This window comes from Sus scrofa, chromosome 1, assembly GCF_000003025.6.
Source record: "Sus scrofa isolate TJ Tabasco breed Duroc chromosome 1, Sscrofa11.1, whole genome shotgun sequence".
Taxonomy (NCBI): Eukaryota; Metazoa; Chordata; class Mammalia; order Artiodactyla; family Suidae; genus Sus; species Sus scrofa.
In genome coordinates, this window is record NC_010443.5 from 260,710,318 (window position 1) to 260,725,988 (window position 15,671).

Below are 15,671 nucleotides of genomic sequence, written 5' to 3' on the forward strand. Positions count from 1 at the left end.
GTGAATAATTTCTGCTTTACCCTCCTAACTGAAACAAATACCCCCATCCCCATTTATACCCAAGTTTGAGTGACTTAATTCTTCTCTTTTGTGAGTCATCAATTCTATTCCTCACTTAAAAACCAAAAAAAAAAAAAAAAAAAAAAAGATTCAACTACCAAGATGTTACTGAGCTGAATCTAAGTGCCCATTACATAAGCTGGTACACACACAGGCACATACACACACACATACACACACAATTTTTAATTCTCACAAAAATTCTTTGTTACCTGCATTAATCCCATTTTATAGATGAAAATACTGAGGCTCAGAGAGAAAAAAATACCTTAATCTGGTCATGCAGTTAGTAAGTGGCAAAATTAAGAACAGAATCAAAGTCTAATTTCAGATTCCACCTCCTTTCTGCTATATATCACTCTACCTGCCTATGATTTCCTTTTTTCCCTTAACTCATCTGCATATAATTTGTAGCAGAGCAGAACGTAGAAGTGTTTCCTCAGAGTTTATCCATGTGTTCTTGCTAAAGTACATAGTTCTACAATTTCCAATTTCTGTTTCTCTAGTCTCATGTCGATTTAACTTCCCTTCTGGTAGTAAAAAAATGTGATGCTTAGGGCTGGATTTAGAGCTCCCATGCCTTTCCTCTAATGACTTTCTTTTAAGTACAGGTTTTTAAATGAGTTTTGTGATGTACTGCTTGTTCTGACAAATTGCCTGACATTCTGAAATAATACAGTTAAAATTTTTTTAATTAAATATTACTCTGCAGCAACTCATAAAAACAAATTATGGATTGATCTCAATATTGTAATATGCCTATGCTTGAGGCCAAAAACAATCAAGAAATAGGCAAGTAAAAGAAATAGAGATTGGAAAGAGCACGGAGGAAAACTTCTTGGAAGAGAGGTCAAGAAACTGCAAGGCCAGTACACTCTCAGGATCATCTATAGACACCAAAATCCTCCAGAGTTATGACAGCTGTAGTATTAGACAGGCAACAGAGAGCCAGAATGGAGAGCACTTAGCAGGTAGTGATGAGGAACAAAGAAGATACTTATTCTAATTCCAGGTCCAGAGGTAAGAGAAGTGAGAGTGAAAACAGTCCTTATTTGTCAGGGCTGCAGGGGAAGCAAGGTCCTTCCTTAAAAGACTTAGAAGACGATAGTGAAGTGGAGAAAAATCAATATACTTTGACATTATGCAGATAATTTAAAAATCATATGCTAATAACTTTTTTTGAAAAGACCTATAAGGGATCACGTATGGCACAGTGGGTAAGAATCCCACAGCCGGTTAAGAATCCAACATTGTCACTGCAGCAGTTTGGATCGCTGCTATGGCATGGGTTGGATCCCTGGCCTGGGAATTTCTGTGAGCCATGGGAACAGCCAAAAAAAAAAAGACCTATAAGAATAACAGAACCTATCAGGTACACATAGAAAATAGTCCATGTACACCAGATAACAATAATAATAACAATATCTTCTACTTCCTGCCTAGTATCAAACATCAATTACTGAAAATCAGATATTCTACATAAATGCTAATAATGAAGAACCCATTTTCTAATATTTTAAATGAAAAAAGTTACAATGCATTACTTTTTTTTTTTTTTTTGTCTTTTGTCTTTTTAGGGCCACACCTGCAGCATATGGAGGTTCGCAGGCTAGGGGTTGAATCAGAGCTGGAGCCGCCAGCCTACACTGCAGCCACAGCAACACGGTATCCGAGCCACATCTGCGGCCTATACCACGGCTCACGGCCGGATCCCTAACCCACTGAGCGAGGCCAGGGATTGAACCCGCGTCCTCATGGATACTAGTAGGGTTCATTAACCACTGAGCCACGATGGGAATTCCAACAATGCATTACATGTTGACCCAAAACCACCAACCTCCTAAACCGTAACCAAAACACAATAAATCACCTGTATATAAGTAACAAACTCCCTTGTTAGGATGTAAAGATGCTTAAAACATTACTTCCTGATCAAAAACAACTGCTCTGGTTATTAATGGTTGTTTCCTATGCAGTAACACACTGCACATCCTCTTTGTTGACATGTGTGCACTTTTAAATTGTCTGCACAAGATTCTGAAATTCTACCAATTATATACCTGGAATTTAACCTAAGACTTCATACATATTACTTTGCTCAAAATGTTGTATATAGCTTTATTGAGTTTCTGGGACATAAATATAAAATTTTCTTATATGTTCATCACTTAATTGAGAGATCAGTATATCCTAGGATATCTGGGTGTCAAACCAAGAGGCTTTCTACTAGGAAAAACACTAATTGTGAAGTCATTCTGCTTCACAGACTAAGCATTTGTTTATTTTTTTCAACAGGATTGAATGGCAGATTTAGTGTGTAAACCTAGGGAAGTTAAATATATTCTCTAAACAGTGTTCTCATAGTCAAAGTAGGAAAATAACAGTACTTTATTCAAGGAAGCTCTTGTGAAGATTAAAGGAGATGATGCACTTACAGCAGTTAACTGGTTCCTATTATTATTATTATTATTTTAAGCAGGAAATAGATTTATTAAGATAGGAGGCTTGTAGAAGATGCAAGTGGGCAGGCAAGGAGAATCTACTCGCCTGTTATTATTTTTATTGTCTGTCTAGCAAGTACAGATTAAAAAAATTTGCACATGCATTATTTTGTTTGATCCTTAAGACAAAAACGAATCCATACAGAAGAAAGATAGGACGTAGATTATTATCCCCACTTCACAATTGAAAAGACAAATAATTAAAAGAAATAAAGTGACTTGCCCAAAACTACTTGCTAATCAAGCAGTACCTACCATGACTGGAATCCTAAACCAGGGGTTGGCAAATTTGTCCTTAAAGAGTCAGAGAGTAAATATTTTAGGCTCAGAAGATAGGGTCCCTGTCACAATTAGTCAGCTCTGCCACTGCAGCACAAAAGCAGCCACAGACAATGTGTTAAAAAATGGGTTCATCTGTGCTCCAACAAAGCTTTATTTATAAAACACAGGCAGTTGGCTGCATTTGGGTCATAAATTTGGTTTATAGACTTCTGCCCTAGAGCTTTGAATTACTATAAGTCCAAGGCACTTTTCCACTATTTTATAGTTACTATCTATTTTCAGAATGGTGTTTTAGCCTATGTCACTTAATAACATTCACTGTCATGCAAAATATAAATAAAAAAATAATTTGTAAAAGACCTATAAAAACTTTAAGATATTACACAAACCTTAGCATTACTTTTTTCTCCTCTTCTCCAGCTTCCCAAATTCTCTCAGTCTTTATCTTATTTCTTTCTCCACTAATAAGGGAGTTCGGCCTAGAAGTAAATGCTTTTCTATCTTTCCAAAAGTACTCAAGACAAATGTGTTTGAAGAATCTTATTTGAAAAGAATCTTATTTCATTCTGGTTCATTAGGTACCAGAATGAACAAACTTAGGCAAACCTCATCTTTTAAAATGGTAAGGAATGTGGACCTTCTGACTATAACTTGTGTGGGTGTGTTTTTAGAGGAGTAAAGGGAGCAATGGTAAGAAACCATTATATCGTCAACTTCAAATAACTAAGTGATTTATCAGTTTTCTCATGATAGAAGTTATTTGGCATGGTGAAAAGGACACTTAGAATTGGAAGACCAAATTTGAAATTCCTTCTACACTCCTTACTACCACTATGATTTAATAACCTACATAAAATGAGGGGTTGTGAGGATTTAGACAGTTAACTATTTAAAAATGCCAAGCATCATCGACATTGATTATTGTGGCATTTGAAAGCATAAACTTCTTTTTTTTTTTGTCTTTTTGCTATTTCTGGGGCCGCTCCTGCGGCATATGGAGGTTCCCAGGCTAGGGGTTGAATCTGAGCTGTAGCCGCCGGCCTACGCCAGAGCCACAGCAACGCAGGATCCGAGCCACGTCTGCAACCTACACCACAGCTCACGGCAACGCCAGATCGTTAACTCACTGAGCAAGGGCAGGGACCGAACCTGCAACCTCATGGTTCCTAGTCGGATTCGTTAACCACTGTGCCACGACAGGAACTCCTGAAAGCATAAACTTCTTAATCAAGTTCACTTCTACATTTGTAACAGAAGTAAAATATCATATGACATTATACAATATGATTTATAGAGCATCTAAAATATCTACTAAGCACAGAGAAACTTTTCTACCAAGGAACTAAAAGTTCATTAAAAACACTCCGTCATCAAGCCAACAACATTCCTGTGAAATTGAAAGAAACCAGGATTAATTGAGTGACATGTGCTAGGTATTTTACATAGATTCCACTCATTTAACCTTCACAACAACCTTGAGAAGGAACTGAGGCTCAAAGATAGGAAATAACCTGCTAGAAACACAGAACTCCTAAGTGGAAACAGATCTTGGATCCACACACAGGTAGGCAGATCCTAAAGCTGGGTTCTTTTCACTACAAAACATTGCCTCTTCAGCTTTTTGACTTGGGGTCCACAGAAAGCAAGATCAAAGGATAATTACTTTCAGCATTGGTGGAAGGCAGATCCTTAGATTACAGGGCACTGTTCTTTGAGATTAAGTCACCAAAAATAATTTACTATTTTCAAGGTAATTTCCAGACAATTTCTTTTTCTTTTTCTTTTTTTTCTTTTTTGGTGGCCTCATGGCATAAGGAGTTCCCAGGCCAGGGATCAAATCTGAGATGCAGCTGTAACCTACTGCAGCTGTGACAACACATGATCCTTAACCCACTGTGCTGGGCCAGGGGTTGAACCTGCATTTCAGCATTCCAGAGACACCATTTGATCCCCTGCACCACAGTAGAACCTCCAGGCAACTTCTGCCTAATCTCGTTTGGTCCCCCCCAAATGTACTGGTACATAGAGTGAAAGCAGTCTCCTTACCACCAAAGAGATTAGAATATTACCAAGTTTAAGACTTACATGTGCAAAGAAACTATTTCAGAATTTTGAAAAAAGAATAAAGAAACCAAAGAATAAGTTTCCTAAAACTCCAATGTATGTTAGTCAACCTAACAGGGACATTTCCACTGGAAATGCCCAAAAGCTATTACTTACAGAAAGCAGACTGCTTCCTCAACACTTTTTCCCCCATGACATTTAGAGAAACTATTACAAAGCAAAATTGGTGACCCACATGCTTTTGAATAACTAAATTAGTGAATTAGCTTTTTAAGTCTTGACAGCAACTATAATACACAAAATGATAAAAATACATGAAATATTTTGTGAACCTATGGCCCCTCTCCCTCTTTACTTAAACTAGCTTTGTCTTTGAGAGCAGGGGCCCTTTTTTTTTTTTTAAGTAAAACGAAGTTAATTTTACCTCCAAATTCTGCTGCTTACCTGTTGCAAAGTACGCTGAGGGCGCCATGTGGACTACAATTGCATGGCAGACAGAGCCCAGAAGTATGATTCAGGTGAAAACCCTCCTTGCAGGTTTCACAGTGAAGACCCTGATAACCTGGCTGACACTCACACTGCCCCGTGGTCTGGTTGCAGTGATTCACATCCAGGCTTCCAACCACAGAGCAGTTACATACATATTCTGCAAAGAAAAGAAGGAAAAAATATTACCAACTAAGATTTAATGCTTTCCTAATAAAATGAACTCTATTTTATTTTTCTTAATAAATGTTCACAACACCTTTGTAAGGATGGATAAAATTAACCCTAGTTCAGATTCACTCTTCTCCTATTTAGTCTATTTAAGTATATAAACTATATTATTGTTCATAATTATAAAACTAACATTCGCAATTTCCTTTTCATCACTTTTCATCTTCTAGACCTCTTATCCTACACTCCAATGTGTGGGTGGGTCTGTATGTTATTAGTTTTTCTGGATTAGAAATCTCCATAGGTAGGGCCTATGCTCTCTACGTGGCACTGAGAGCACATACTGGCAATGACAACATGCTAAATAATAAAAAATTCCACTGTATAGCAGCAACAGCCTAAGGCTCAGATGGTTGACTATGGTAACTTATACAGGTCATACGAGATTATGCTCCAGGTAGAGTCATAAACTAGTAGGTTCTTCCCAGGAAGAAATTAATGGAGAATTGAAACTTTAAGGGGAGGAAATGATGAGCCATAAATCCCAGAAGAGAACATTTACAGGAGCATCCTATCTATGGGTTAAAACCAATCACAATTTGAATCTCTCCCAAATTAAAAGATTTAGAAAATAAGCATTTTCTTTAGATATATTTCAAACAGTTTTTTGAATGAAACTTTTTTTTTTTTTTTTTGGTCTTTTTGCCATTTCTTGGGCCGCTCCTGCGGCATATGGAGGTTCCCAGGCTAGGGGTCTAATCGGAGATGTAGCTGCCAGCCTACACCAGAGTCAGAGCAACGCAGGATCTGAGCCGCATCTGCGACCTACACCACAGCTCACAGCAACGCCAGATCCTTAACCCACTGAGCAACGGCAGGGATCGAACCTGTAACCTCATGGTTCCTAGTCAGATTCGTTAACCACTGTGCCATGACGGGAACTCCCTGAATGAAAATATTTAGAAGTCATTGGCTTTAGCTTTTTTAAAAATTTTTATTTTATTTTATTGCTCTTTAGAGCTGCACTCGTGGCATATGGAAGTTCCCAGGCTAAAGATCAAATCGGAGCTACAGCTGCCAGCCTATACCACAGCCACAGCAATGCAGGATCTGAGCCACATCTGTGACCTACACCACAGCTCAAGGCAACTCCAGATCCTTGACCCACTGAGCGAGGCTGGGGATCAAACCTGCATCCTCATAGATGTTAGTTGGATTCGTTTCCACTGCACCACAATAGAAACTCTGGCTTTAGCTTTTTAATGAAGATACATTAAAAAGTTCAGTTAGGAGTTAAAAGATAATACCTGTGCTCATTTTATTAAGACAAAAGTATTTTTGGAGTTCCCATCGTGGTTCAGTGGAAACAAATCCAAATAGTATCCATGAGAATGTGGGTTTAATCCCCAGCCTCGCTCAGTTGGCTAAGGATCCAGCATTGCTGTGGCTGTGGTGTAGGCCGGTAGCTGTAGCTCCCATTTGACCCCCTAGCCTGAGAACTTCCATATGCTGATTAAGTTCTATAAAGCAAAAAAATTTCTATAAAGTTATATAAAGCAAAAAAAAAAAAAAGAAAGAAGAAGAAAGTATTTTCAACAGAGTTACAATCCACTGCAGAGAAAATAAAACCTTATACATATTTTAGGAATAGCCCCCATTCCAAAATAGCTATGGACCCAGGAAAAAGCCCAGAGAAATGTATGGTACAAATTTTACTTCTGAATGGGTAAGGAACTATATAAAACGGCATTATACTTATAGATAAAAGTTTAGCTTGAAAAAAATCTTTAATGTAAGTTTTGATTATTTCTTAAAAGATACTGGATAAACTGAAAATCCAGAGTCTTAAAAAGAAAGTCATAGAGAAGTTTCCCTATTCAAGACAAGGAAATTAACCTTCAAAATCACAAGCAGCTTGTCTACAAAAGTCAAAATGAAGGATTCCACAAAGCCATCCTTACTTGTCCAACTCTTAGCCCACATTCTTCAGTATCTAACCTTTGGTATCAGCTTATCTCCTGGCTCGTCACATCTTTTCCAATTTGTAAATATACCAAATGAATGAGTATATAAGTGATTTGTTTATTTTACATTTGTATTAAGCTTGAGTACTGAATTAGTTACAAAACCCAGAGAGGAGTTCAGATTTCTTTAGCCCCAAACTTAGGAAAGGAATCAGCCTCCCACCTCAAAAAGGATTCCTATTTTTACTAGACTGTGTAAGCATGACATTTCTTTGAAAGAGTTATACTTCCACATTATTTCTTGTGTGGGGGGGGTTGTAAATAAGGAAGCCGTGTTTAGTGGTCTATAAGCCTACCAATAACAACTTCATGGCAAGACTTTCACTCTACCAAAAATGACCAGTACACTAAAAATAACATTTTCTTCCAGGATCTGGAAGATTTCCAACATACATTCAATTCCTCCTGCTGGACCAATTTCATCACAAGTTAAACCAACCAAATTATGCTGCTGTGGGCAGAACTAGCCCAAGAAAAATGAATAGACTTTAAAAAACTCTATAATAAAGACCGAGAATTTTATCCTATTATTTCCTTACTAACGTACTTCCATTTGAATCCTGAATCAGTGTTGGCAATGAATGAGATAAAATTGGAAGAACTATTCTGAAAGAACCCAGTTAATCTAAAAACTTTGAGATAAAAAGTATTTTTTTCAATAAAGTCCTACACATAAACACTCAGTACCAACCAAGTTCAATGGTTATTTATTATTTCTATAGAGCTATTCAGTCTCTTTGCTATCCTCTGAACATACTCTTTTTAGTCTCGTCTTGAACCTTGACCTAATTTTGTGCTCCCTGGAACACTCTCTCCTCTCCACATATTCAAACCTATCCCTTATTTCAAGACCAGCTGAAGCTTATTCCTCCATAAACTCTAACTCTATTGCCCCTAGTTTGAATCCATAAGGACATCTACTACCTATAACTCTCTTAAAACAATAATTTAAAGAGGCAGTAAAATGAAGCATATATGAGGAAGAGCTATAGATGCAGACAGTTATAGGCTTAAATCCAGCTCTATCACTCACCAACTGTATGGCCTTAGGCAAGTTAGTTAACTTCCTTGTGCCTTCCTTTTTTCATCTGTAAACAAGTCATAATATAGTACTTATAACACTCAGCCCCAACACATAAACTGGAAGTGATGTGGAGTGCCAAAATAGTTAATACAACAGCTGGAAGAAAAGGATACCAAATAAAATAACATAAACACAATTTAGATGTCAGATTCACAGCCCACAGCTTTGTTATACCTGTGAATGAGATCTGAAAGCCTGGGTATTGGGTTTATTTCCATGGCATTTTTGGACAATGTCTATGAAACAGAATTAGTGTCCTGACATTCAGGGAGACAAGTGGTGGGTCCTCTAGGTAAAGCAGAGTGTATTCTTTCCATGCTGGGCACCATACACTGCCAATATGGGTGCCTACAAATACGATGTTGAAAATAGAAGGCGTAAACCATGGTTTCAGAGAGAATGAAAAGAATGTTTATTGATTATATGCCTTTGATACTAATCATCCTCTCAGTAGTGGGATGAATTGCAAATGTTTCAGCAAAAGAAACTACCCTGGTGCCAGGATGAACTGCCATTACCAGGAAGGTGATGTACCATGTTAGACCTCCTCCCCAAGTTAATCAAGGGAAAGGAAGCTGAAGTGAAGCACACCCAACTGCCAGGGAACATGTATTTCTTTTCTGTTTGTGACTCAGAATCTGAGGCCCAGTTTAATCCCAACGGAAATGACTCAAATTAACAGTATGCGCAACAACAATAAATATAAAGGACTATGAACATCCATTAAATTGTATCAGGATAACTTGTTAGCCGGTAAGTAAACTCTCTGAGCCTTTACAGTTCTTGACTTTCCTATGGAACCAGATAGGAGTTAACACAGCAATAAACACAATTTACTAGGAGACTGGCAATATGAAGAAGAAAAGACCTGTCAAGTGATAAAAGCAGTGGGAAGGACCTAGAGCCAAAGACAAGAGATGAAGTGCTGACTTTTTAATGAGGTAGAATCTTAGACACCAGGGCAGCACAAAGGAGTCTGTGACATGATGGATGGTAAGTCACTAATGTGTATGTTAATGGGAGCGAAACAACATGAAGAGGACACAAAAAGCTAATCACAAGACAAGTCAGAATGAGATGCCAAAAGGCTCATTTGGTTGCTGAAGAGTAAATATGGAATAAACTCTCCATAATTTGAGTAGCAGGTTTCCTTTCAATGACCTATAATTTTAGGAAAACTTTACAGAGAAACAATTAGAGAAGAGTAACATATATATTAGCAGGGAGACAATCTCTTTTGTTCGGCTTCTGAAGAGCAATGAAATACAGTGATTTGAACCCCAAAGAAGAATAAAAACTAAAATCTGGTGCCAAACTGTTTAAAATAGAAATATAAAGGCCTAAAGAAGAGACAAATGGGCATTTTTTCTTCTCTGAGATCTTGAATTTACGGGATGCTTTTGACGTAAAACTATCCAAAGCAATCATTGCATTTAAATTAAACACTTCAGGTCAGTCTCCCAAGGCAATAGAAATAAGAGCAAAAATAAACCAATGGGACCTAATCAAACTGACAAGATTCTGCACAGCAAAGGAAACCAAAAAGAAAACAAAAAGACAACTTGCAGAATGGGAGAAAATAGTTTTAAACGATGCAACGGACAAGGGCTTATCTCTACAATATACAAGCAACTTATAAAACTCAACAGCAAAAAAGCCAATCACCCAAAGGAAAAATGGGCAAAAGACCTGAATAGACTGTTCTCCAAGGAAGATAACACAGATGGCCAACAAGCACATGAAAAAATGCTCAACATCCCTGATTATAAGAGAAATGCAAATCAAAACTACCATGAGATACCACCTCACACCAGTCAGAATGGCCATCATTAATAAGTCCACAAATAACAAGTGCTGGAGGGGGTGTGGAGAAAAGGGAACCCTCCTGCACTGCTGGTGGGAATGTAAGCTGATACGGCCACTATGGAGATCAGTATGGAGGTACCTTAGAAATCTATACATAGAACTGCCATATGACCTCACAATCCCACTATTGGGCATATATCTGAACAAAAGTTTCCTTGAAAAAGACACATGCACCCGCATGTTCATTATAGCACTATTCACAATAGCCAAGACATGGAAACAACCCAAATGTCCATCACACAGATGACTGGTTTAGGAAGATGTGGTATATATACACAATGGAATACAACTCAGCCATAAAAAAGAATGACATAATGCCATTTGCAGCAACATGGATGGAACTAGAGATTCTCATACTGAGTGAAGTAAGTCAGAAAGACAAAGACAAATACCATATGATATCACTTATAACTGGAATCTAATATAGAGCACAAATGAACCTTTCCACAGAAAAGAAAATCATGGACTTGGAGAATAGACTTGTGGCTGCCCAGGGGAGAGGGAGGGAGTGGGAGGGATCTGGAGCATGAGGTTATCGGATGCAAACTATTGCTCTTGGAATGGATTTACAATGAGATCCTGCTGTGTAGCATTGAGAACCATGTCTAGATACTTATATCGCAACAGAACAAAGGGAAGAAAAAAAATGTATACATGTAAGTGTAACTTGGTCCCCATGCTGCATAAATAGATAAAATTAAATTTAAAATTAATTAATTAATTAAACACTTCACTTTTTCAAACATTCCTTACCAGGTCAAGAGATGAAAATTTTAGCACTAAAGAATAAAGAAAAAAAGTAATTTTGTTTAAAAATCCTGTAAGTCCCCTCTTCACACACAAACACATGTCCTGGTAAGAGAAAATATTAAAGACCCTTTCCGGGCCTTTCATACACCTGGTAGGCTTATCTCTGCATCCAATTTTTAGTTATCTCATGTTCTCAGCTCAGTAAAAAATCCATTATATCATCTAGAGAATTTCGACTGTGTTTTGATATCTGTAGCTACTTCAATGGGAGTTTTTGGAAAGATATTGATTCTAATAATATGTCCTAATTAATGTTTCTTTTGTCTCTCTGTGCCTGTTTTTAAGTCCTTCCTGAGTGCTGTAATTAAGTACGATGTCTGAAGATTAAAGCAGTTTGGTACAATAACATGTTAGCCTTTTGAGATAAAAAAGAACTATAAAAGAAGTAAAGATTTGAATAAAAAGGTGAAAAAAATTATGTCCTCAGTCATGATGCAAATCTCATAAAGAAATGTTAATTGACAGCAACACTGTTGCTAAACTAAACTGATTACAAACGAGGTACTGCACTTAAACACGATCATAAAAAAAACCTTGTAAATAAAACTGATGCAGAGTACTCGAAGGAATCTGTTCAGGAACACAGGCTGAAATTCTATCTACAGCCTCTCGCAAAACTGTGGAAATACCTTTGCAAAACTCAATCTCTGACTCCTTTTCATTCCTTCAACAATTATTTCATTCTTGCTTTTCAGTATTTTCAGATGTTGAAAGAACACAAAAATATATATCTATTAAGAATTCCAGGGGAGTTCCCGTCGTGGTGCAGTGGTTAACGAATCCGACTAGGAACCATGAGGTTGCGGATTTGGTCCCTGCCCTTGCTCAGTGGGTTAACGATCCGGCGTTGCCGTGAGCTGTGGTGTAGGTCACAGACGCGGCTCGGATCCCACGTTGCTGTGGCTCTGGCGTAGGCCGGTAGCTATGGCTCCGATTGGACCCCTAGCCTGGGAACCTCCATATGCCGCAGGGGCGGCCCAAGAAATAGCAAAAAGCCAAAAAAAAAAAAAAAAAAAAAAAGAATTCCAGGGAGTTTCCATTGTGGCTCAGTGGTAACGAACCTGACTAGTATCCATGAGGATGAGGGTTCAATCCCCAGCCTCACTCAGTGGGTTAAGGATCTGGTGTTGCCATGAGCTGTGGTGTAGGTTGAAGACTCAGCTCAGATCTGGTGTTGCTGTGGCTGTGGCAGAGACTGGCAGCTGCATCTCTGATTCAACCCCTGGGAATCTCCATTTGCCATAGGTGTGGCCATTAAAAAAAAAAGAAAAAAAAAAGAATTCCAAAAAAAGAAAGAAAGAAAGATTTCTCTGGGCTATTCTAGAACTTTCATTCTTCCTCATATTCAGAAGACATACCAAATGTACTATAATGTTGATGGTATTTTCTGTTTGATCTCAAGCAAAAACTAGAAGATATGTATTAAAAATGTATTATTAAGACAGTACTTAATCTTATAATGAAAATTTTAAACATTAAAAATTCAATTAATGAGTTTAAAATTACCTGAAAAATACACATTTAAAATGAAAATAGGAGTTCCCTGGTGGTTCAGAGGGTTAAGATCTAGTGTTGTCACCACTGTGGCTTAGGTCATTGCTATCTTGCAAGTTCAGTCCCTGGCCCAGGAACTTCCACATGCCATGGGTGCAGCCAAGAAATAATAATAGTAAAATAAAATAAAATAAAATAAAAAATAATAAACTTTATCTCCTTCAGGAAAAATTACTTTGTAAGGCAATATCTAGAGGTCATCTATAATTATGGAGACATTGAGTTTCTCAGGCTTATTATTAGATGGGAAAAAGCCAATTCCTTATTCAGGATATAAAACATTTGGGGAGCTCTATGAACTGAGGTCATATGACAACAGTCATATCAACACTCATCATCCAAGAACATTAATACCATTTCCTGTTTTGTACCCTAAAGTCAAAGAAAAAAATATATCTTCTCAAATTCCCAAGGAATAATCTTCTATTCTTTTACCTTCTCCTTTTCCTTCTTTTTTCCTTCTTTTTTCTCTATAAACTGGTAATGTTTGAAAATTAAACAAATCAAAGACTACAACACAAAGTAGGTATACAGTATAACAAATACTTTCAAGATTTGACATACATGTTATACTTGAGTATCTTTATCAGAAGAACATCATCACTTAGCATACATTAGAGCGCTGATAAATTTTATTTATTCATTCATTCATTCATTCAAATTCTAGGTATAAAATGGATATCACAATTATTAGAGAGAACTACAGTGTGACTTGAAAAAGCAGATAGAAGTAGTTCTACTCTCTATACACACAATGCAACTGTTATAACAACATATATTGAATGGGAGTCAAAGAGCTATTGCACATTAAGAGGCAATGAGTATCCACGTATTAGAATGGCTCAAACAAAAAAAAAAATTGACAATATCAATTGCTGGGAAGGATGCAGAGCAAATGAACCTTTCAAAAATTATCACTGTGAATGCAAAATAGTACAGACACTTTGGAAAATTTTTGAAAGTTTCTTATAAAGTTAAATACAGCTTCATCGTATGACTTAGCAATTCTACTCCTAGATTTTTATCCAAGAAATATGAAAACACATGTTCATATAAAAACTTGTATTGGAGTTCTCACTGTGATGCAATGGGATTAGCAGTGTCTCTGCAGTGCCAGGGCATAGGTTTAACCCCCGGCCCAGCACAGTGGGTTAAAGGACCAGGGTTGCTGCAGTTGTGGCGTAGGTCACAACTGCAGCTCGGATCTGATCCTTGGCCCAGGAACTCCATATACAAAAAACTTGTATTAAAATATTTAGAGCAGCTGTATTCATAAGCATCCAAATCTGGAAACAATCCACATATCCTTCAACCAGTGAACTGGAGAGACTGTGATACATCCTTACAATGGAATACTACTAAGCAATAAAAAGGAAGGAACCCTGACATGCAAGGATCTCAAATGCATTATATTCAATGAGAAAACCAGACTCAAAAGCCTGCATAGTATATGATTCCATTTACATGATGCCCTGGAAAAGGCAAAACAATAAATGCAAAGATTAGGGTTTTCCAGCAATTGGGGGTAGGAGGAAGGGCTAACTACAAAGAAGCAGCTCAAGGGAATTCTTGATTGCACATTCATCAAAACTAACAGAACTCAGCAGTGACAAACTCAACTAGGATCTATGAGGATGCCAGTTTCATCCCTGGCCTTGCTCAGTGGGTTAATAAGGATCCTTCGTTGCTGTGAGCTATGGTATAGGTCATAGACAAGGCTTGGATCCCACATTGCTGTGGCTGTGGTATAGGCCAGCAGCTGCAGCTCCAAATGAACCTCTAGCTTGGGAACTTCATGAACACAGCCTAAAAAGACAAAAAAAGGAAAGAAAGAAAGAAAAAAATAAAAAATAAAAACCTAATAGAACTGAATACCAAATGAGTAAATTTTATTGGATATAAATTTAAAAAAACTTTTAAAAAAAGCAATGAGGTTTTATTTTACTAGACTGGATTCTTAAACTTTGCTAGAAGGTGTACCACAAGCAACCATTTTAGCTTGACTGTAATCTAAAGTCAACATGGGACCCAACTAATGACTCAGTCGTTTTCAAAGCTAACTTTACAATTAAGACACCAAGAATTGATTAATACTTCAGCTGATTATTGCATAAGGAGTTGTAGAATACTTAAGGATTTAAAATGCTACTTAACTAAAAGAAGTAGAATCTTTTCTTTTCCCTTTGGTTTCACCTTAAGTCTTAGATTATAATTGCTCCTGTGTAGAATGAGAGAGGAGAGGGGAAAAAATGAAAGCTAAAGATGTATAAGATTCTTTGGAGTTCTTGCTGTGATGCAGTGGGTTAAGAATCCAACTGCAGCAGCTTGGGTTGCTGCAGAGGCATGGGTTCCAAACCTCGGCTCAATGCAGTGGTTTAAAGGATCTGGTGTTGCCACAGTTATAATGCAGCTGCAGCACAGGTTGAAGCTGTAGCTTAGACTCAATCCCTGGTCTGAGAACTTCATATGCCATTGATGGGTCCAATTTAAAAAAAAAAAAGAAGATGTATAAAATTGCCATGCCCTTTACATATATAATTGCTTTTAATTCATCATTAAAAATCCTACTCTATTGAAACAAAGACCAGAAAACAACTTTGACTCTATCAAATGTAAAACTTCATCCTTCTTCACAAACCTAAAATAACATCCACAAAAATAACATCTTTCTTGATTTTCAAGTTGAAAAGAAAAGGAAAAATAATTGTCAGAAACAAAAACAGAAGTACTTAATTCAAACCTCTGCCTGCACATCGAAAGAATAGAAAA

General features: G+C 37.3%; 1 protein-coding gene across 1 annotated transcript in view; it reads right to left on the bottom strand.

Moving 5' to 3' along the window:
- The window catches only part of MEGF9 (multiple EGF like domains 9), a 94,576-nt gene that overhangs the window by 47,963 nt on the left and 30,942 nt on the right, over positions 1 to 15,671 (bottom strand). Inside the window, exon 2 of the mRNA XM_005660387.3 lies at positions 5,352 to 5,553. Within this exon, the coding sequence (XP_005660444.1) occupies positions 5,352 to 5,553 (202 nt within the window). The remainder of the gene's footprint in view (positions 1 to 5,351; positions 5,554 to 15,671) is intronic.